This window comes from Cottoperca gobio, chromosome 3 (assembly GCF_900634415.1).
Source record: "Cottoperca gobio chromosome 3, fCotGob3.1, whole genome shotgun sequence".
NCBI classification, from domain to species: Eukaryota; Metazoa; Chordata; class Actinopteri; order Perciformes; family Bovichtidae; genus Cottoperca; species Cottoperca gobio.
Window position 1 is genome coordinate 17,261,095 of NC_041357.1, and position 23,030 is coordinate 17,284,124.

General features: G+C 38.3%; 3 protein-coding genes across 5 annotated transcripts in view; 1 reads left to right on the forward strand and 2 right to left on the reverse strand.

Moving 5' to 3' along the window:
* dhodh (dihydroorotate dehydrogenase) overlaps positions 1-774 on the reverse strand; it is a 7,410-nt gene extending 6,636 nt beyond the window's left edge. Inside the window, exon 1 of one of the 2 annotated variants that reach the window (XM_029454376.1) lies at positions 643-774. In XM_029454376.1, the coding sequence (XP_029310236.1) occupies positions 643-660 (18 nt within the window). In that variant the 5' untranslated portion in view covers positions 661-774. The remainder of the gene's footprint in view (positions 1-642) is intronic. The other variant, XM_029454385.1, reaches the window with a different exon arrangement.
* A 9,798-nt stretch (positions 775-10,572) lies between these two features.
* pkd1l3 (polycystic kidney disease 1-like 3) lies at positions 10,573-14,841 on the forward strand. The gene is made up of 7 exons (XM_029427716.1): positions 10,573-10,799; positions 11,106-11,293; positions 11,503-11,635; positions 12,078-12,273; positions 12,370-12,589; positions 12,673-12,757; positions 13,895-14,841. Exons 1-7 carry the CDS (start codon positions 10,730-10,732, stop codon positions 13,939-13,941), a joined length of 939 nt encoding a protein of 312 aa, XP_029283576.1. The 5' UTR covers positions 10,573-10,729; the 3' UTR covers positions 13,942-14,841.
* Positions 14,842-16,820: 1,979 nt separating this feature from the next.
* ist1 (IST1 factor associated with ESCRT-III) lies at positions 16,821-22,829 on the reverse strand. Of its 2 annotated transcripts, none has more exons than XM_029428525.1 (10): positions 22,697-22,829; positions 22,019-22,119; positions 21,708-21,888; positions 21,320-21,407; positions 21,120-21,203; positions 20,901-21,011; positions 20,605-20,805; positions 19,839-19,937; positions 19,329-19,335; positions 16,821-18,601 (listed from the first exon to the last, which is right to left on the reverse strand). In XM_029428525.1, exons 2-10 carry the CDS (start codon positions 22,104-22,106, stop codon positions 18,435-18,437), a joined length of 1,026 nt encoding a protein of 341 aa, XP_029284385.1. In that variant the 5' UTR covers positions 22,107-22,119; positions 22,697-22,829; the 3' UTR covers positions 16,821-18,434. The 2 variants fall into 2 exon arrangements, with proteins under 2 accessions (XP_029284385.1, XP_029284384.1); XM_029428524.1 differs by having other exon boundaries at positions 19,329-19,374.
* Between the last annotated feature and the right edge of the window lie 201 nt (positions 22,830-23,030).

The following is a 23,030-nucleotide window of genomic DNA, read 5'->3' on the forward strand; positions in this document are numbered from 1 at the left end:
TACAAGCAAGCATGTGATCAACAAGGTTATATATAGATTATGTAAATAATAAAGAGACTAATGTAGATGAGAAGATAAGATTTTGAGGTAGGCAGTTATGTTATTTATATGGGAATATATTGTAGGCTTAACCATGTGCATTTCCCCAAAACCAAAACAAATCAGACATTAACACAAAGCCAGACAATAAAGGTAAGGAGTATAACACCACCAACATGTAGCGGAGAAGTAGCCTATAAAGTAGCATAACATGGAAATACTCAAGTAGGCTATAAGTAGCACAACATTGCACTTAAGTAAATGTACTCTGCTGTACCTCTGTTGATGTGTGATGAGATCTAGAGGTGGTCTTAGTTTCAGTAAGAGCTAAACACTTTGCATACTTTGAAAAACATCTGTCTTTGTGCAGTTTTCTTACAATAAAGAAAGTGCGAGTAAAGCTTATAGAAGAGACTGCATGTGTGTCTGTATGAAATTACACAGCACAGCTAACCTGCAGTGTTTCCTTGTTTAACGTTACTTTTAGGCGGAGCAACCGAGCTAGCGAACAGGAAACTGTCACATCAAGTTTCGTGGCGACGTTTCAAATTATCTAAATCTCCTATTGAAAAAAATAGGATGTTATATTGGCTTTGGAATTACCTTCATACGTCCCGCCATGGAGGCGACTCTGTCATTGCATTAAAGGGCATGCATTTCCTAACATGTTACACAAACACACGCCGTAACAGCTTCCTCCAAATCCTCTCGCGATATTTCCACCACGGAGCGCGTGAAACGTGGAGGAGATGCAGAGATGTTGGCCATTCATTTAAATTTGCTTCTCAAGAAGCGGTAGAAGACAGTGAGTATTTAGGGGGATTTAATTTGAGAATAAGATTTGTTTTGAATTGATTATCATTATAATACCTGATAACAATGTGCAGTATGTTTTTTTATAACAGCAAATCAAAAGTTGAAATAATAATAATAATAATAATAATAATAATAATAATAATAATAATAATAATAAATTGTATTTATAAGCACACTTTTCATTTTAATAAACAAAACTCAAAGTGCTATTGAGTAAAAACAATGAAGCAGAATATGCATTTAAACATTAGGTAGACAGACAAGGCAACAGATGGATGGTCAAAGTTTAGCAAAAGGCTCTGTTAAAAAAATGTGACCTTGGTCAGTATGGGAGCTTCAGATTGTCTGATGCCAACTTCACTTTGCATCTTGTTTGAGTGTCTGTGGTGATTTTCCTAATATATTAAGAACATATGCAGAGTTTTTCTGGAGAAAGCTCTCTAATTTCCATGTGATCTTGCTCAGCCACAGTTCCTGCAGCAGTATGTGCTTTGGCACTGTACATTATAATAACTATGGGCACCTTACTCCGAACCTCTGTCTTTTTGTGGATTTCATTTGAATTTCAATCTTTACTGGAAAAGTCTGAGGCCTATACAGGCAATGACATCCCTGCGCGGTGTGAATTCGTTTTCAGAAATGTCTGTTTTGAGTTTGTTGTGGCATCTGAAAACTGGTCCCAAGCCAGGAACAGCTGTGAGAAGCGAGGAGGGGATCTCCTAAATGTGATGAACAGCCAGATCAAAATGTTCCCGAAAAACATCCCCAACGAAGGAAACATCAGCAACTTCACCTGGTGGCTGGGGGAAGGGGTCCAAGAGCAGCACCAGGCGCCCACCATAAGTGAGTAAAGTACACACAAGCTGCATTTCTTTTGTTAGTGTATTTCTCTTTTCATAGTTTATTGAGTTTTTCGCTTGTGACTCTTGAAACCCAGCAGTGTTTGTTTGAGATCTCCAGTGGTGGAGAATTAAAAAAGAAAAAAAACTATTTCTTTTCAGATTGTATAATTTGATTAATTATCAGAGACCTTGTGGCTAAAGGTTATTCAATATTTCAAAAAGAAACGTACACACATTAGAAAAATGTATTCACAATTCCAAGGGAGGGTCCCGACTTTCATATGCAATAAAAACATTTTTAAATATATTTTCCATCCAACAAAAGGCAAAAAAGAAAAACTTCTCAAATGCAACATATATATATATATATATATATATATATATATATATATATACACATACATATATACACACATGTATAGATAAACAATAAATAGATAAAAGACTCAACTGTATTACCATAATGCAAATATGTGTCGTGGTAATATACATAATAATAAAAATAATAATAATAGACAGTAAGGGGTTTTGTTTTGTTGTCTCAATACAAAGAGCAGTACAAGAGATTTGCCAGAATACAGTATCAAAATTGTAATTGAAATATTTTCTCAAACAATACAAACTCAGTGCTTAAGAGATTTAGAAACAAGAAATTATATATGTTGTTATTTTTAAATGAATATGTTTAGTTTACCCAAAGGATACTAGACCATAGGGCTTCTACTTCATCATGAAACAGAACAAAGTGTATATATATATATATATATATATATATATATATGTGTGTGTGTGTGTGTGTGTGTGTGTGTGTGTGTGTGTGTGTGTGTACACATAGTACACATGTGTACATAGACTTGAGTTGTGGCACTTTTGACTGTAAAATATTGCTTTCCCCTCCGTGACACTTTGTGAGTTCACACTTTTAAAGCCATCCGCACAAGTTATATGTAAACCCCACTCTCTTAATAGATTGCCTTAGTTATCTTGTGACATAAGTGTTAACTAAAATAAAATGATTTCTAGTGATAAAAATCAGTCCATCAACAGAAAATTGATAGACGAAAATGTTGATACATAGAGTATTGAATTATTTATCAGGCAGGAATGCCAAACATTCTCTGCTTTCAGCTTTTAAAATGCGATGATTTAATAATAAATATGTTTGTGATTGTTGGTTAGAGAAAACAAGCCATGTGAAGACTTTACACTGGGCTCTGGTAACACGGTGTGCATGTTGTACTATCTTTTGACATGCTATAGACTTATTGCTTAGTCTAAATAATAATTGACAGGTAAATCGAAAGTTGCAACCCTAATGGTTGTTCTTCATTCTGTTTAGGGTAACACAATCGTAGCTCAAAGAAATGTCCCAAAAATGAAGCTTTCCTAATAGTGTGTCTCTCTGTGAGTTTATGTTCACAAACTCTTTTTTTCCAAAACAGAAAATGTTGACATTTCAAAGAACAACTGCACGTACATGAAGCTGGATCCTCTTCAGCTCGTCCTAACATCTGACTGCAACCAGCGACGAGGATTCCTCTGCACACAAAGTATGTAACAACAGCTTCTCAAATGTTTCTTTCCTTCCTCTCTTCCTTTCTTCTCGTTCATTCATAACAAATGACTGAAGTTTTAGCACAGTTTTCTTTTTTTTATTTCACTTTACATGCAAAATGCTGTTTGTTAAAAGTGTCATTCTTCTTTTAAAGACATGGGGTCTTCATCCAAAACAATGGTAAGAGATACATTTCACAAACAGTAAGAAGCCGTATAAACATCAACACTCAATTTTCATAAGTTTGTTTTGTTCATGTTTTCTTTGCAGAGCACAACGGTTTCAAGTCGTGCAACCAGATCTCGTGAGTTTATTGAAATATGATGTGTCTCGTCATTTCAAACAACAATGAATAAAACTGACTTTGTGTATCTGCCTCTCTTTCTTTCTCAAACACACTTGGATTTCAGGATTTACAAGAAATATAAATACCAAGTATGTTACAAACATTGAGCAACGTCTCCAGGTGAGAGATGCCTCATTAATTTCACATACAGACTGTTTGACCCATGAATCATGAAAACCATTGAATAATAATATTAGTTAATTGTACCTCAAAGTTCACAAGTGTTGTTTTATTGAGACAGGAAGCAGATAAAGAACTACTGCGAATGGAAATGACAATAGGGGAGCCGACAGACTCCAGCAGGGTGGGTACCTTCACTTTGGAAAGGCTGTGGAAAAATTACGTTATTGTTTTTTTCACTCTTCACCTTATTATGCTGAGAGTACATCATGGCACAATAAATGAATGCCTCTTCTCCCTTTCACAGGACAACTTCATTCGGAATTTGTTGGAACTCACTAAAAATCTGACCTCAGAATTTGCTTTGCAAAACAAAGACACTGTGACTCACATCATCCAGTGCAGCACCGGCATCCTCATTCTCTCAATGAACAAATGTGACCTAAAGACTAACCCAAACCCTACCGTAAGTGCTGCATTAAGAAATCGTACACATTTGGTCGTCATTATGGCTGTGACAGTCAGGTGATGTTGTATTCTTTCCCCTCTCCAGTCTCTGTTTGAGGATATCTTTGAGATCTTTCAGATAGTCTCAATGCGGATGGGTTCAGTAAACCCACAGCAGCAACTTATCATCAAGCATGCAACAGGCACCATCTATCAAAACAGGTAGGTATTTTCTTTCTTTCTCTATTTCAAACCCCTTTGCAACTTTTCTTTCATTTTTAACCATATAAATATGGCAGCAAGTACATTTTAAGAACGACTATACAGTATATTCCACATTTTATTTCCCTCCTCTCAGTTACACACCTGCCACCATCGGCCATGCAGTGCTGGGTTCAGAGCTAGATGGTGAGATCATCAAACTCCCCTCATATGAAGCGTTTAGGAATCAACTTGGAAATCACAGCAACATCATCGCTCAGGTCTGTGTGTGTTATCACCACGTGTATGTGTGTCTGCATTTTCCTTGTGATCTACAGTCTTTTCAACAGAGCTTTTCTTCTTCTTAGTTTGCTACATTCACAAAGAATCCCCATCCGTCTGATGACAACATCTCAGGAACTGTTTGCAGCCTTATACTTACTGATGGATTCTCAGACATAAAGCTGTCAAACCTGAGAGAAATGATAGAGGTAAAGGGAAAGCAAAGGGGATGTGTGCACGTTATGCATCACATACAGGCAATTTAACATTAAGGTGCCTCCATAGAGCCAGTCAATTTTGAAAATGTCAGAAGTGAGATTGACATGTCACATGACATAAACCAGGAAACAACCCGTTTTTATTAGAAAGGTTGGTCACAGCGACTGCTCAAATTGGGGAGACATGGTGGTAAAGATACTACTATTAGGAAATAAATGTAATTAAATGTATATAAATATGCCACATGGGCTTTCAGAACAAGTTTTCAAATGATACTACACAAAGTCCAAAACCTAGGAGTACAAAATCACAATCTCAAACCTTCATGTCTACAAAATGATGTATATTACTAATTAGCTACTAGATATATCCAAAATCAATCCCTCTTTCATTTCAGTTTCAAATAACCATAACACATTTTGATGATGTACACCTGAATGTTTCTTTTATTTAGAAACCTTTCATGACAAATGATCTCTCTTAAGTCATTGTAGTGTATACAGTCAACAAGAAAATGAAACTCACTTTCCTACAGAGCTCACACAATGTATTTTCACTTTGGATATTGTTGAATCTGCCAGTTTGATTGTTTAGAGGAAAACTATGTAAAAAAACGAATTTGCTTTCTCTGGTTTCTTAAGATCTTTATGCCTCAACCAAATGCTTCAATACTGATGAACAATACTTTTGTGTTGGAGAAAAACACAAAGGTGCTGACCACGATCAACGTCTCAGACACTGATGTGACCATCTTCTTAGACGTGGAGCCCAGTGCGAATGTATCCTTGGTTCTTAAGTTGTCTGCAGGATTACATCCTACCGATACATATTTCAGAAACACAACCACCTTGAACCTAACAGGTAACTTTCACTGCTGCATGCCCTATACTCTGATTTCAAGTCCTTTTTAGTCATAAAGTTTAGAAGTCTCTTACACTGTGTAGCATTGCGAAAACTGTGATCCAGGTAAGTATCATAACAACACAACATAACAGCAGACACCATTTTACCAGGGTTTGTATGTGCATGTATGTGCTCCCGACTCATGTATTAATATATCCGATAAACAGTGTTTAATTGTTTTTATTTCAATTGGTTGTTGTTATAAAGTCATGTTGGCTGACTTTTGCAACAGGAGGCTATCGCTGGGTGATCACCCCCGAGATGTTGCAGCAGACTCCTGGAGTCTGGTATGTTGAAGCCAGACTCTTGAATTCCATTTGGGAGCCAGGCCTGACACTGAGGATCACTTATTTTACGAACAAGTGCTTGTACTGGCACATAGGGAAGCAGGCATGGAGCACTGATGGCTGCCAGGTGAGTTTCCACCTGGATAAAGTCTGATGGACATGGCTGTATTGTTGTATTGCTTTGGCTTTGCATGTGCAGCAATGATCTTGTTGCACCATATCAGACAGTGATGTGCTGTCTTCGTCTCAGGTGGGATACAAAAGCACTCCAAAACGAACCCATTGTCTGTGTAACCACCTCACTCTCTTTGGGAGCTCATTCTTTGTGATGCCAAACAACGTGGACCTATCTCGCACAGCAGAGTTGTTTGCCACCGTGTCTAAGAACTTTGTGGTGCTGGCACTGCTGTGCGTCTTCTTCGGGCTCTACCTGGTCACTCTGCTGTGGGCCTGCTATGCTGACCGCAGGTCACGCTCTAAGGTCAGTCTCTCCAAACAGCTCTCATAAAACATGTCTTTTTGTATGTGTTTTTAATATTATGTTATTGATTAAAGTGTAAGGTTTAACAAGTGGTGGAAGACTTATTTACCATAAGTAAAAGTAGCAATAACACAAGGTGAAAATACAAATAATATGATAATATGAAGTCCTGCATGAAGAAAAAGTGAAAGATTACCATCAAAATAAACTTAAAGTACCAACAGTGAAAGTACTCATAATACAGAATGGCCCAGAATATTATATATTACAGTATATCACAGGATTATAATATTAATGCATAAATGTGTAAGCACCACTAATGTTGCAGCTGGTAAAGGTGGGGCTATTTATTATATCCTGCCGGGTATCTATAATAATACATAATACTTTATTAGTTGATGTTTTGTATTAATTATCTGAATCTGCAAGTAACTAGTAACTAAATGTCGTCAAATAAATGTAGTGGAGTTAAAAGTAAAATATTAGTTTCCAAATGTAGTGGAGTAGAAGTAAAAAGAAGCATAAAATAGAAAAAGAAGTAGTGCAAGTATCTCAAAATACTATATTACTTTCCACCACTGGTTTCAACCCAGATTGAAATGACATTCGCATTCATGCACCACAATGTTTTCTGTTGAACTATCAGAGGAAGATGACTCTGCTGAAAGACAACCATCCAGGCGCTCAGTATAATTATCTGATCGGTGTCCAAACTGGCAATCGCAAAAATGCTGGGACTACTGCCAATGTAAGTCTTCTTTCATTGACAGAAAAATGGTTTGTTTTTAATATTTCTGACAGAGTTGAAATATCTCTTATAGAATAATAATTTTACTGAGGGTACCATGCATCTTGGATTTTGCAGCACCTGTTTACAACAAATTGTGTATACCTGAGATTACTGCATGTTCTCCTACCATTCAGACAGCCAGTGGATTCAGTTACAATATTAATATAATTAATGCTTAACATTTATGATGTTGAAAGCATGGATTGTTTTAAGATATTTGCTCATTGAAAGCCCAACATTTGAGTTTAAAGGGAGTAAATTAAAAGCATTGCATTCACATGTTATCTTCTCATAAAATCCCATTATAATCCAGAAGGCAACAAGCAAAGAAAGCCGTTGTGAAATGGATAATGTGAATTTGGTATTTCTCTCAAAGGTTCACATTTTTTAAAGTCAGTCTCAAAATAATAGGAAGGTGTTAATATGAACAACAGTGTAGACAGGGGAAATGATTACAGCAAGCAAAACTGGCAAACCTGGTTTCAATGGACACCTGACTATTGTGAAATTGTGAGCCTATGCTTTACTGAATAAAATTCACAAATCTTTGATTTTCAAACTTCCCAGCAATACCTGAATGATGTAACTTTAACAGCAAGAAAAAAACAACTAAATGTTTACCGTGATGGTTTACCTATCAAAAACTATTTTCAAGTCTTTTTAAAAGGTACTGAATGAATGAAAACCAGCTTGGTAAGTATGAAAGATGCACTGAACAGTCTAAACATATGGTTTGCTTTTGAAAATGGTTGGCAATTATGTCAATTTTACACAATTTGTAGTAAACGGACTAAACTATGACACTTTAGTGTGGTCCTTTACACACTCTTGGTTCAGGTCACTGATGTGTGAACCCTGTGCTGTTACATGCATTCATTGTGCTGTCCCGTAGGTGACAGTGAAGCTGACTGGCTTAGAGGGCGAGAGTGGCGCACACATTCTCACAGATCCTGACAAGTCTGTGCTTGAGAGAGGAGCTGTTGATATGTTCCTGTTGGCCACACCCTTCCCTCTGGGCGAAGTACAAAACCTCAGGCTGCAGCATGACAACTCTGGAGGTCGCCCATCATGGTACGAGAGAAGCAATTAAAACATTTAGTACTACTCCAGATCAGGGCACAGTGCTTCCTATTAAAAAACTAAAACTTTTTTATGTCTTTCAAATATACAGAAACAACAATTTCCCAAAGTTGTCTATGGCAGCTATCGCAAAATGGCATGATTTTATTTTGAAACCAATATAAAAGAAGTTTACTTGCAGCTTTATGTCATTTTTAGGGTGTATCTTGACATGATATTTACACAGCTGTGTGTTTTTTATGCTTGGATTGATACAGCTCTACTCTGGACACTGGTGTGTGTTATTGTAAAACAGAGTTTTTAGAGCTGCACAGGTAGAGTTTATTGCCTCTCTGCGGGGCATCATGCACAGTGACACTTGAAATGTCAGGTATGTCTCATCACTTAGCACTACCTTGTTATCACTTCTCATTAAACAACCCTCTTAGCAGACTGTTCACATGCCAGTGGAGTAGATTTGGACTCACACTTTGGTCGAGAATAAATCTGAGCAATAGCATTTTATAGAAATAATAATGCTCATAAAGAATCACACAACAGGCTTTTGTTAATATACAGTATTGTTACTTCCAATAAGATACTAGGACAGATGCAGCATGAGCGTTTGATGCTATCTTTAATATTGGCTTTGCCCACAGGCAAGAAATCTCTGTGAACGGAAAGTGGTAAATGGAAACTTCTAAGTAAAATATACAGCATACATATTGGTATAGAATTCTCTTCTTTTTGCTGCTCCCTGTTTGCAAAGTATCTATTGTATCTATAAGTCCCACATAAAGTGACCAATGTGGTTCATGTATAATGTTTGTTTTGCTTATATTAAGGTATATAAACAAGGTGACTATACAAGACCTCCAAACACGACAGGTGTTTCACTTCTTTTGTGACTGCTGGCTGAGTTCTGACCATGGAGACAACATGACCAAGAAAACCTTCAATGCTGCAAAGAACAACGAGATTACCTGCTTCAGGTCAGATCACTTTACGCTGATGAAATAAACCAACTCCGCTCTTGAGGAAGTGTCATTATTGGTTTCTGTTTTTCTTTGCCAGGAATATTTTCCAGAGCAGAACATCGACTGGCTTCAGGGATGAACACATCTGGGTGTCCATCGTGGATCCTCCCTCACGTAGTCCGTTCACACGTGCCCAGAGGGTCTCTTGCTGCATGAGCCTGCTCCTCTGCACCATGGCCATCAATATCGCCTTCTGGAACATTCCTATAGATGAGGAATCAACTGTACTCTTCCAGTTCGGTGAATTGTGGAGTCTTTAATTATTTTAACAGTTCATTTGTAAAGGAGTGGACTCTAGTCACATGACTTGGAGTCGAGTCAGACTCGAGTCACAAATTTGGTGACTTTAGACTCCACAAAATAAAAACAAAGATGTTAATTGATTTTAACACCCATGACTAGTGAATTCACTTGGACTTGAGCCTTCTGCCTTGAGAATACTAATAAATTAATTAATTTCATGAATAAACTAACATTAATCCCACTTTGTTTAAACCAATCCAAGTGACAACAATGAAGAACTAACGTTACTGAGCGCCAGTTGCTATATTAATCATAAAACCTAATGAAGTCCTGAAATGTAACATAGCTGTATGCGAGTGTTACGTTCCCTATTGGTTTAGGAGGGAAGGGAAGTAACAACTAGAAATAAAATAACCCAGGTGAAGAAAGGAAAACGAGGCAACCGATTTGTAAAGCAAAAACAAGGGCATTTAATGCATATACAAAGAAAAAGCTCCCCAACCAATACACAAAGGCAAAACTGAAAACAACTTTCTTAACAGAAAGCGACACACCAGATATGGCAAACCAAAGCAACTCCACAAGTTCACTATTCTGTTGCACGGCTCCTTAATAATTCCAACAAGGTAGAGGACCAACACCAATCTCAGCAACCAGGCAGGAGAAGAGAGACCCCCTATTGCCCCTTTCCCCGGCCTTTTGAGCAGGCACTGATTTGAGATTGCCGGCACCTGAGGGAGCTGCACCTGGAGAGTGTTAAGCAGAGGGAGAGAGAGAGACACACCTACACACTACAGCACGTAACACACACACACACACACTATACAGCACGTAACACACACACACACACTCCACAGCACGTAACACACACACACACACACACTCTACAGCACGTAACACACATTACAGCACGTAACAGAGAGCTTTTATTTAGTTCTCAAAGAGCTGGAGCGAGTGTCATGCTGCTGCCTGTCTTGGCCAGATCTCCCTTGAAAAAGAGATCATTAATTTTAATGGGATGTTAAATGAAGGTTAAATACAATTACAAAAAATCTAAATCAAATGCTAGTACTACTTTTTTCCTATGGACAAATAAAATCTCATCACACTGTTAAAAGAGAAAATCTCAGAGGTAGATACATTTCTTTAATTTGTTAAATAATGAGATTAATATCTAGAAAGGATGAGTTTTAGCCTTCATTTGGACGTGTTTCTCATCACCTGATAAACTCCTGAGCAAAATGATTCACAATATTAAACTGCTAGTTGCTGACTTTTGTACGTGTGCTGTTTGTTGTCGGGCAGGTAGCGTAGAGACTTTATCAGAACTTTAATGTGGTTGAAGAGAGCCATTAAACTAATGTGCTGACTGGATGATCCTGACTGGCTTCAGTTGGTTTTCATCACTGACTGTGTCCTTGTTTTTTTGTCTCTCTAGGTTCATTGCAAATCACGTGGCAGGAGCTTATGGTGGGGGTACAGAGTGGTCTTCTCATGTTTCCAATCAACATCCTCATCATCACCATCTTCCGAAGCATCAGACCTCGACTTATCACAAAATCTAAAAAAGGAGACTCTGACGACAACTTGAGACCCCCTGCAGTGAATTTATCTACTATTCTGAAGGTGTGTTTTGCACGATCTAATCTCTGTGGGTGAGTGTGTACAGCACTTTTATTGTGGGACTTGTTTTGTGTATTGCCTCATCACTGACCTTGTAAGCCCAGAAACAAATTTTCAATTTCTGCTGCTGACCTTTTACTTTTCCATGTGGTTGATCAAACAGTGTACATATAGTATCTGGTGTTTGTTGTGCATCCCACGGATATCCCTAGGACACAGAGGAGGTGATTGATTTGGTGAGCAAAAGTCCAAGGAACAAGATGTCAGAGATGCACAGGCTGGAGTCCACCGCTGACCTCTGCCATGCACTGGACAGAGTGCATGAATTCATCCATCTTATGCAAGGTCATTTTTCTTTTTATAAACTTAACTATCTCCTGTTAGCCTGATTCAACTAAACACAAAATAGTTGTATGTGTTGTACCTTCTGTACAATCAATATACAAATATTAAAACACACTCAAATAAATATGCATTTAAATAAAAGGGCAAATACAACATTTTACAGAAACAAAATATCCAAAAGGGGTAAGTCACACCAAAGTGGTCCTTAAGCTAATCAGGCATGCACTTAGGGAAAAGGTTAAGCATGACAGTGTCCTATTAGATTAGGGCACAGATACATCCCATGAAAAGACTCAACCAACAGAGTGAGTTTCTGAACACTTTCCATCTTCCCCAGCCTGTGCCTGCTCTCAGCCCCAATAAATCCTACTGAAGATGTATATCTTTAAAAACATGTCTCAAATATATATAAATATACATGCTGTATGTAATCCTGTCAAAGGGGAGAGTGAGAGTGGCCCCCACTGGGTGTACTGCAGCAAGTTCCTCCTGGCTGGTCTCTGCCACCTCCTGATGTGCCTGGAGAAACTGGATGAAAAGAACTTCCCGAGTCCACAGGAATACCAGCAGACCCTCAACATCACCAACCTGCTGGTTCGCAAGGCTGAGATGGTCTTCAGCAGCCACTTGGCCTACTGGTCAGCACTCTGGCCGACACACAGACACAGAAACAACAAAAATATCTGTATAATATGATTTAAAAGTAATAATATGCTTCCTTCTCCTCGGTCCAGCCCGCCTCCTGTGAAGAAGAGGAAGAGGAAGTCAGGGAGCTGCTGGCTGCCCTGGTGGTGTGTGTTCCTGGGCTGGTTCCTGTTGCTGTCCATAAGTGGAGTATCAGCTTTCTTCACCCTGTTGTACGGCTTGGATTACGGCAGAGAAAAGTCCATCAAGTGGGTCATGTCTCTGGGCCTCTCCCTCTTCCAGAGCATCTTTATACTGCAGCCTCTCAAGGTGGGGAAAGATGGGGAAATGGTATTCTTTCCAGCATGTCACACTAATATGACTACATTTAAGTGGCTTGTTTTTGTTCACAGGTGATAGGCATTGCTGTGTTTTTTGCCCTGCTGCTGAAACCTGTAGCTGTGGAGGAGACTGAGGAAATTGAGCAGGTGATGTTAGGTAAGAAAAACATCATGCAGCCCATCTGTTACCAGAACAGGTGGGGAAGTACAGGCTCCTAGCCGTTACTAAAACATTGTGTAGTAAGTGCTGTGCTCAAAAATGCCATGTCGTTGCTTTTACAATGGTTTGTGCATTATTTAAACAGTCTGCAGCTCTTTTCTTTGTCTTCAATATTGTCTGTGTTCATCTAATACCTGCAATGTTTAGTACTGAAATGTAACCTGTATAGTAGCTTTTTATCTCGGTTGGTTGAACTATGATTTTCATCAACCTAAAAGCTAGTATATAATATGTTTATATTAACGTTGGGTCAAATTAGTACCGTAGGATACAAACCAACAGAGAATTATCATCCAACTTTACACTTCCCCTCGGCTCTAAAGAGGGTTTTACGGCCTTTGCTTTTGTTCACTCTCAAAGCGTTGTTTTGGCATGTAGCAGAAAGCTGGTTTCAATTCAAGCTCTAAAAAGCCACCTTACACTTTACCTGCTCAGCACCAAACAACAGAGTCGGTGAACATCTGCTGTATGTGTAAATAAGCAACCGTTTGCTAACACGTTAGCCATGACAGCTTAAAGGTGATACACTGTCAAAGTTGTGTTTACAGCTTGTTTCTGCTGCCCCCAAGTGAACAACATGTCAGTTATTGCAGGTTTATTAAGGACTTGTTCAGAATTCTTATCATAATGAAATAACACTGCAACCCCAAGTGGAATAATTAATCAGGTAATTAGTCAAAATATTTTAATTCGTTACCTGAAAACAAAAGCACCTGAGTAGAAGGAAAATCCTTTTAGGATAAATCTGAGATGTTGGATTGAAAGATTTGAAAAAGCCTCTAAATTTCATTCATCACATAAATTGTTTAGTCCAAACTACCTTTTCATAATTCATAAAGCAGAAGGAGGTATCATCCCATTTTGTTTCCGGTTGGTTTCAGAGAGCCCTTATGTAATGATGCATATAAAACAGTAAAACAATATGTGTTTTGACAAATATAAACTATTGACCCTTTTAGTTTTCTACTCCTCCCAAGTGCCTTCTCTCTCTTAAGTGTATCAGTGCATCCTTCCCTTAGTTAAAGAGCAGTAAAGTACTGAGAGTCTTACTGCTCTGTCTTCTCTATTTAACAGAGCAACAAGCCAAGTGTAGATGGTACTCTGGCAGGGACACACTGTGAGGAGGCTGCATTTAGCGGCAGAAGCTGTGGTCTCCAAAGGGCTCAGCTGCGATCCACGGCATCCGAACTTCTTAAACACTCTTTTGCACTTATTTTAACTTTCTGAATAAAACATTAATTCTGGTGTGGTTGTGTATGTGTAAAGAATTTCCTACGCCTGAGAAAGTTTTCTGGAATAGTGAGTCAGAGTAAATGGCTAATTACATAACTGCGGTTGTTGCATGTCATAGTGTTGCTTTTTCCAAAACATTAATATTGTTGATGATGTACGTGTATGTAAAGAAAATCTAGACCTAGCATGAACTCTTTGAGTCGTTTTGAGAGTAAAAAAGAGTCTTCAGGGTATCAAAAACATATAATGGAAGAATAGAAGCCCTGCTAGACTTACTGAATGTTTGTACAGATATACTATACAAAATGTCTGTACAACATAATCATTTATTTTGCTTGACCTAGGTTCATTTGGGTTTTAGAGGAGCATTTTAATGTAATGTAAATGATTATATTTAACGATACTTCACAGGCTCATCATAGGGGGGAAACACTGAATCCTTCTTGTTTTAGCATGAACATGATAACAAACCTTCTAATATTTATTGTTGGAATAAATTATTTGCTATAAGTAACTTTGAAATATGTATGTGGTCAGCATTCAAAGACTCCTAACTGCTATTTACATGACTAGTCATCGCAGTGTATGAGGTCCGATCATCGACCGCACACCAACATGAGCTTTCACTTTTAACAGAGTGGGAAGGTGCTTTTATGTAATATATGGGACATATGGGAACAGATTATTAATTGATCACTTGTTTCATTTCACCTTCATGTCACTGTAACAGATGCTGAAGGTTCATGTCTTGACTTTTCATCATGCAAGCCAACTTCTATGTGATTCAGTGTGTCCTCCTGTTGAATGATTTATGTAGCAGAACTAACTGCATCCAAGTTTTTGGATATTTATTGATACTGTGAACGTATTGTATGTGTGAAATTGAATAAACCGATGTATATTATCTTTGTTATCTCTTAATGTATTCAATATATCAGGGACTTATAACTGATAGAGCTGCAGACATAGCTGATAAGTCTGTTTTGTGCCTCACTGTCACTATTATATAAAGTATGGGCTATATATATATATATATATACAGTATATATATATTATAGACATAAACTAAAATGAATTACAAGATAGATATAAATCAAACCCTTTAACAGTATTCTTTCCAACATACCAGATGATGGGGAAAGAAATTGGTCATCATCAAACTCACAACTACAAATTCAATATAAGTTAGTTTTCCCCTGTGATAACGTTTCAGATAAACCGAGCCTCAGCAGCAGTTGTGCATTCTCTTTTCACCTTCTGGGTGCTGAATAGTCATCTTTGTGTTAGTATTTTTTATCTAATCCAACATTATGTGTTTCTGAGTTAGTAAACGTGAACATTTATTTTATGTCATCCAGTCAATCTAATATGTGTCCTTGTAGAGCAGATTAAATGCCTTATATTCTAGCAATTGCATCAAAAATGAATATAAAATGGCTAACTTCTAAAAAGAAGTTTGCTGTCCGATAATTTACAATCACTCCTGAAAAAGCAGTTTCTGATCTACTTCGCTGACATTCACCTGCATATGTACAGCTATGACATTATAATCTCAACACTGGTGGTATAAAACAACAACTAAACTAGATTGAGATGATGTCCTTTGCACAATGCGTCCTTTCAGTGGAATAACCTTGAAATATAAAAGAAGCCTGTTATTACAGTTTTGGCCAACAGCTCTCACTTCCTGTTAAATCAGCCTACATCTTTTTTCTTTACAGAACTCCAGCGGAGTAGCTCGACACACATTCATGCCACAGTAATTGGCTGATGCACTCCTTCACCGAGTAAAAGGAGGAGCTGACGTCGTCAATACCGCTGTGTATTGTGTATTCTAAAGATAATAATGAAAAGTTTGTCACATTATTGTGTGATGTGTACATGAGTCCAGTAGTAACCACAGAAAGATATAACGTGAGGACAAGCTGCATGTTCGCCTTTTTGCTGGCTGGCCTCGAACATAAACCTGAATCTTTTAGGGTCACTGGGCCACAAATCTGACATTGTGATGTTACACACGCTAAACATATTGTTAAAAAGTCAACCCAAATACTTTATATTAAACATCTTTTCTAAGATGTTTATTCATCAAAGCAGTGTAAAGAATGGTTGACCTTTCTACCTTAAAATGCTCACACAGCACAACCTCTACTCATTACAGGGCTTTTGTTTTGTTCACTTTTCAGCAAACATTAGAGTAGAGTATTTACTCCCACAGCTTTCATTATCTCACTCTTCAGCCTCTTATGCTAACGGATATCATCTAAGATTCTTATTTTCAAATGCCTCGAGTGCCACATTTTGCATCGCGCGATGAGCTCCACACAGCGAAGATCAATCTCACCTTTCGAGATATTTTTGATTATCTCCATAAGTATGCAAGTTAATAGCCTGAATGCTAACAGTTGCCACTATTGACCACCTTCCCTGCTGCCCTTACTTGTGCCCTCTCAAGGAAATAGTTGGGTCTGAAATCATCTTTAATACATTTGGAGATCAGCTGGTAAAACATGTCTGAATATGATGCAAGATTGTCAAGACAGAATTATTAGGATACATGAAGGTGAAAAGATTATTCTGAAAGAAAAACTAAACCTCAATGACAGGTACTTCATGTAAAAGTAAATGTTTGTTCACTACCATTAAGCATATTCCTAATTATTTCCCTGTACACTGAGGACCCCTGCTGGTTACCATTTGACTTTACAGTATCGTAAAGCAGAGGAAGTTTTGTGAACAAGCAAATAGTGCAATACATCTCACCAGCTTCCAGTTCCAAATAATCTTTTATTAAATTGTTATCTTAGTATACAGTGGAAAAAAATCCTCTTCTTTGCAACAAGACACCACTTTGTGTCTCAATGTATAGCATGAAAGAACAGTTCAACATAGAAAAGACATTGAGCAGATCACAGTTCTCCTAGTGTTAATAATCTCTACATGTGTAAAACCTATCAATAAACTGTGCTGGAAAACCTTTTAATTTGCTTTCCAGAGATTGATGAATCATGTTATTCAAGGCCACCGTCCATTTGCCATGCAAGCAGAGCCGGGTGTGGTTAGGCTGCAGCGACGCGTCACGTTTGGACAACAACAAAACCCTGTCACGCACATTTACCCATAAGGAAATGGAAACATCGACCTCTGTTGCTAGTACAGACGGGTTTTTTTAGAGAATTGTTTATGGGCAAAGCAAATAAAGAAAAGTGTAATCTAATCCATACAGGTAAAATGTATCCAGTCTTGGTGCATAATCCTAGTACAGACTGGCAAGGCCTCTGATGAGAAATGATAACTAAGGCAAACGAAGTGGAGCACATGGAGTGTAAGACGTATGCACAGGATCACAGAGGACAACACAAACTTCTGGGGTCAATATTTACATCTAATCAACCAAATTGGGTGTGGCTGCTCTTCTCTGCATACATTTTGCTTGTAAATTAAGTACTTCAACGATAAGAAGGGGAAGGGATATTGAAAAACTATCAAATTATTTTTGCTGTACAGGTCAATCATTTGTGTAAATAGGTTTAGCTATATATTGTATTTAAGATTTCTATACAGTTTTATCACTTTAATTCTGTGCCCCACCACACCTGTAACAGGTTTGACATGTATCACCATTAGCTTTGATTTTTCCTGGTATAAATAAGTATTTTTAGTGTAAGCAGCGTTTCAAAATGTCCTTTCTACAGTGATAAAACTGAATGACTGCACAAGACACTGAAAATATAACTTCCATGTGACGCGATACCTTCATACAGAGACAGATTGTTGGGTACTAGAGCCTCGCCTTGGAAACAAACTCTAGCCTTTGTTAGTGAATGCCAGCTCCCCATCAAACAGGGGCGGCCAGTCGGGCTTGTTTGACTAGTCTGAGACAGGACTGAGTGACACAGTGGCAAAGATCACAGCATGTGCAAAGTAGAATCAAGGCATATACTGTAAATATTCATCAGACCCCGAAAAAAAACCCAGAAAGGCAACAATTATAATCTAAGTTTGGTTAAATAGTATATAACACGGACAAATTTGAAAAGTTAAAAGTTGGTGACACCTTAAATGAGAAGGAGCGAACAGGGGTCAGCACCCATGTGATTGTATGTTTGAATATATATTATGTGCCTTTTAGAAAGAAATTAAAACATGTGGTACTCATGGGTAAATCCAAGCAAATTTCTGCTAACTGTCGAGGTCATATTTATACAAATGAGGTAAGAATACAGGTATGTTTGATATCTATGTAATATTACTTCACCGTGGGGTGGGAAGAACTATCCAAATCTGAATTTCAGAGCCATGAACCTTTCTCATTTAAGGTTCTGAGCTGTGTAGGTGACGGCACAGGCCCCTGTGTGTGTGTAGAGCAGGGATATAGCAATTAGGTTTTCTTCTTCAGCTCCTCAAACCGCCGTGTTAAGTCGTCAAAGTCGATGTCATCCGAGCTGGTGGTGTTTCTGCCGAAGGAGGACGTGGGGAGTGTGTCGGGAACAGAGGGGAGTTCTGGGAGAGCATTGTTGTCAAACAGCTGAGACGAAGGGCCAGGACCTGGAGAGTCATATATGGTATTCAATTTAATTTATGCAGCAGTATATTGGGCAGTTTAAACAACATAACTTATTTTTTTCTTCTTTCTTTTAAACAATGGGCGATAAAGGCTTCATGTGCAAAGACACAAATGTAAAACAGCACATGATGGAAAGTCAGACGGCGGAACTACTCAACAAAAAAAAATGTAAATATAGGACTGTACAAATATTTACATGAACAATCTGAGAGATCATTTCGATTATATTTCAAGGATAGATCTGGTGATAAGCTATATTTCCTTTGTCAAAAGATCCTATGAAAAGATCAAAACTACCAAAGAATGTATCGCCTGTGATGGCGAAGCCTGATAGATTACTCCTCTCTGCCATAGACCTTAAAAGGCCATAAAAACTATTAAAAGCACATCAGCAATATTGGCTCTGTAGGTAATTATTATATTATATTTATTTTCAATACCACGTACACGGTCCTGCTGTAGTTAAAACCAAATCTGCTTCTGAATATCTACAAATACATTATCTACTCTCATTTCGGTAACATTTACCAAAAACTACAGTGCCCATCAGTTTTAGGAAATTATTTATCCGTTTTTAACAATAAGACTATATATCTCTGACCCAGTCTTTAAAGACCTACGTCTTCAGAAGGAATAAATAGATTTAGGGTTGAATAGATTTGTTGACAGAAATATCCCCAGCTTAATCCTAATCCTGGCCGAACTCACCTACGGCCTGGAAGGGAACAAAAGGTTTGTCAGTTAGGTCATCAATCTGAAACACAGAGAAAATGTTAAGGGATCAATTATCTTCCTATTGAAATCAAATAAATAGTATATGTGTTAGTGTTGAGAAAATAAATAAATAAAATAAAATGGGAAAACTGCAGAGGAGTTTCTTTAGAAATCATCACCTTTAGTGTGCAACGCAAATAAGGCTTTAGGACTTAGCTAGCCTCAGCTCCCTCTAAAACACATCACTCATCTTTTCATTTCAGTCCCGCTTTTTGATCAATTCAAAGTTAGTAGTTAGTGAAGCATTAGCACTTCATGCAACATATATCCATGCGGATGAAGCCGAATCTGGGCCTTAATAGTTTCAACAAAATGTAGAAGACAGGAAAAATAATGTAAGCAAGCTGAATGAACTGCTCTTCCCTGAGTGATGCCCTGCCCTGCCCTGCCCTGCCCGTCTGTGGGAGCGGGGCATGGATGTGGGAGGGGGGTTCAGTCACTTACAGACTCGTATGTGGGGGGACAAGTGGGCAGCTGAGGGGGCCCTCCTCCCATGGGCTGCTGGAAGTTGTGGTAGGTTCCAATTGGAGAATTGTACGGTTCCTGGAGAAAAATAAAAGTCAGGTACAAGTCTAAAGGCAGTTAACTAATGCATATTCATAATTAGCACCCTTTTCAAGTCAATAAAAGATAAGGAAGTACAATTGTTTTCAGACTACACATCCCATTTGGGATGTAATGACCGCTGGTAAAACTACATCTTTCTCTCATCGTTACAGTCATATCATCACACTGTCTTCATCGCAATAATCAGCAATGTTTGTGAAGGACTTCAATCATTTAAAAATAGGGCAGAATGTTAAGTTTACTTTGGGAGAAAATGGACAGTAATTTGATAAAAGTATATGTTAATTAAATTCCATTCATCTCCGTTGTTGTTGGCTGGTAGCGAAAGCTTTTATATGATATGGGTCAACTATCCTCTATCTATACACAATCCTTTTTTTAAAGAGATGTTGTATTATATGTTACATGTTTAAAATCACTAAAATACTTTGTTTGAGTTTCAAATTATTACCAATATATTATCGCTATATCCCGATCATTTTGGCAAAGGTAATTACACTCCATGGTTGGTCGATATGACGATATTAACTGTGATTGATGATTTCATCCATGTTGCCGTCCAATTCCAAAAGTTTTTTTATTACGAAATACATAACTCATAACAAAATAATAAAGAATAGGATCTTTTAAAAGAATCTCTTACGGCTCCTTTGGGAGGTGGATAGTTGAAAGCTGTTGGCATTGGCATATGCATGGGCATGGGCATAGGCATAGCACCAACAGGAACAGTGAATCCTCCACCACCACCACCACCACCTCCTCCACCACCTCCTCCTCCTCTTCCAGGCTTCCTGTCATTGTCCACATCAATCAGGTCTGCCTCCTCTCCAGGAGACACCTCAGGCTGTCCGGAGACAGGGGTGGATGAGCGGGTAAATAAACACAATGCATAACGGCATCCTTCATAGTGAGTGATATAACAGATTCTTTAACACTCACCCGGACCATGGCGTCAGGTTCATATGGAACATTATAGTTCTTGGCGATCTCTATCAGGTAACGCTCCACCAAGATCTTGGGAGGGGCCTCCACACCCAGTTTGTGCATCAGCTATAAACATATCAGATATTTGATTAAGATGCTGCTAAAAGATACTAGACTAAAGGTTCATGCATTCTTGAACAGACTCGAGGGCAGTCAGTGGAAATAATTGCCTACCCTATCGTTGACTGTGCCAATCTGGTTTGTCCTGCACAGCTTGCCGTACTCCTTGCTATATTTTGCACATAGCTGGTCAGATACCTGACGGAAGCATTTTGAGATAAAACTGTCAAGAATGGCATAACAGGAATAAATGGACAGAACTCGTTCAAATTGTTTGCCATCAGTACCACACGTTATATCTAAGCAGTACTTACAGTTCTTAGTTCAGACACCTCTGCCTGGAGACGAGGCGCTGCCCAGATGAGAGTGGACACTGCCTCCTGTAGGCCTGGGTCCAGTTCCCTAATTGGAGAAACAGAAAAGGGCTTACAAAAGAAAAAGACCAAAAAAATAGCCAGAGAGAAAGTGAAACTCTATTTTTAAAATGTCAAGAATAAGTCAAATATGTCCATCACATCTTCTCAAAGTCCAAGGGGATGTCTTTAAATGTCTTGTTTTGTCAGTCCAAAACCCAAAGATATTCAGTTAAAACAGAGAAAAGCTCCATATTTGATGATCAATTGTATTTTTCAAAATAGTTACTTTTCTGTCAATTAATGTACACTGTGCATCAGTAAAAGTGGTATTATCTTAGTTACTCACTTCATGGACTGAATGAGGCCAAAGCGAGTCAGCAGCAGGTCACAGTAAAGCTCGAGGATCTCCATGGCTTCCACCAGATAGTCTTCTCTGATAATGTGCTCCACACGGATCCGTGCGCGCTCATCCTTTCCCGATGAAAGGTAATCTGCAATCTCCTTCCTTGCCTTTTGAGCAAGCTCAGCTTCATTTTAAAATTTGTGAATGGGAGAAGGTAAATTGTCATTACTGGGAGGAACAGAAACATTAAACGACTGATGCCACAACAACTGTAGAAGACTAGGACCAAGGTTTTTATTCAGCTCAGGACTTACTTTTCTTTTTCTCAAGGAGTTTGAGTCTGTTAATGACAAGCCGCAGGTTGACTCTTAGCCTCTCTGCTTTGAATCCCCCTCCCAGCATGATGATAGACTATCTGTGAAAAAAGAGAGGATGAGAGAGGATCCACAAGGAAGCAGTCAACCAAAACAAACCTACAGATTCCATCTGACCTCGCCCCCCATCTCTGATCCTGTGAGTCATTTAATCATGTGAGCATGACCAACCCATGACAACATAATGACCCCGCAAATGTGCTACAAGCAAACACAACACACACGAAAACATGAAGTTAGCTTACGAACAGCTCAAAAAGTTAGCTTTAGCCTGACGTGACGGACAGCTAACGCGGCTATCGTTACCGAAGACATAACACTTTAAACGTGCCCATCTTATCTACTTTAATTTCTTGTTTTTCTCTATTTACTAAATCACACTATTACATACATGTTTAGAAACCTTGTGTATTTGTTGCCATATCTGACTGTTAGCTAGCCTTTGCTTTGTTAGCAGCAGTCTGTTCTGTCATCGTTTGTGCTAACAGTTAACGTTAGCTACCGAGCTCTCACTCAATGCTAGCAAAAACAAAACAAACAGATCAAACCCACTCAAGTAGTTTGAAGAATAGTATACTTTTAAATCGAACAACGTTCAATAAAGAGACAGTAACTCACCTGTAAATATTAGTAAAGCGTACACACCAACTTATTTGGGTTTCTGTCTGTTTGGTTTCGTCGCCTGGTTCACTTCCGTAATGATCTTTAGTGACGTCATGGGAATTTTATCTCGAGGGGGCGTGGTCTTTAGGCGTCAAACAGATGTGACCAAAATACATGTACGGAAGAACTGTGATTTGGTGCTACATTGTTTACTTTCACGGCTTATATTTTAAAGACAAATATTCCACTTTCAATTTTATTAAATTCAAACTTTACTTTAGACTCGCAAGAGCTAGGGCTTGTTAAAGCTTCTATAAAGATGCTGTTGTCCCGACTCATCCAAGTGACA

Coding starts and splice junctions, on each gene's coding strand:
- pkd1l3 (XM_029427716.1), top strand. CDS start 10,730: ATGCTAGTACTACTTTTTTCCTATGGACAAATAAAATCTCATCACACT. Junction 11,294..11,502: donor ATTTATCTACTATTCTGAAG/GTGTGTTTTGCA, acceptor GGATATCCCTAG/GACACAGAGGAGGTGATTGA. Junction 12,758..13,894: donor AATTGAGCAGGTGATGTTAG/GTAAGAAAAACA, acceptor TCTATTTAACAG/AGCAACAAGCCAAGTGTAGA.
- ist1 (XM_029428524.1), bottom strand. CDS start 22,106: ATGCTGGGAGGGGGATTCAAAGCAGAGAGGCTAAGAGTCAACCTGCGG. Junction 21,012..21,119: donor TTGGCACAGTCAACGATAGG/GTAGGCAATTAT, acceptor ATATGTTTATAG/CTGATGCACAAACTGGGTGT. Junction 19,938..20,604: donor ATCCACCTCCCAAAGGAGCC/GTAAGAGATTCT, acceptor ATTTTTCTCCAG/GAACCGTACAATTCTCCAAT.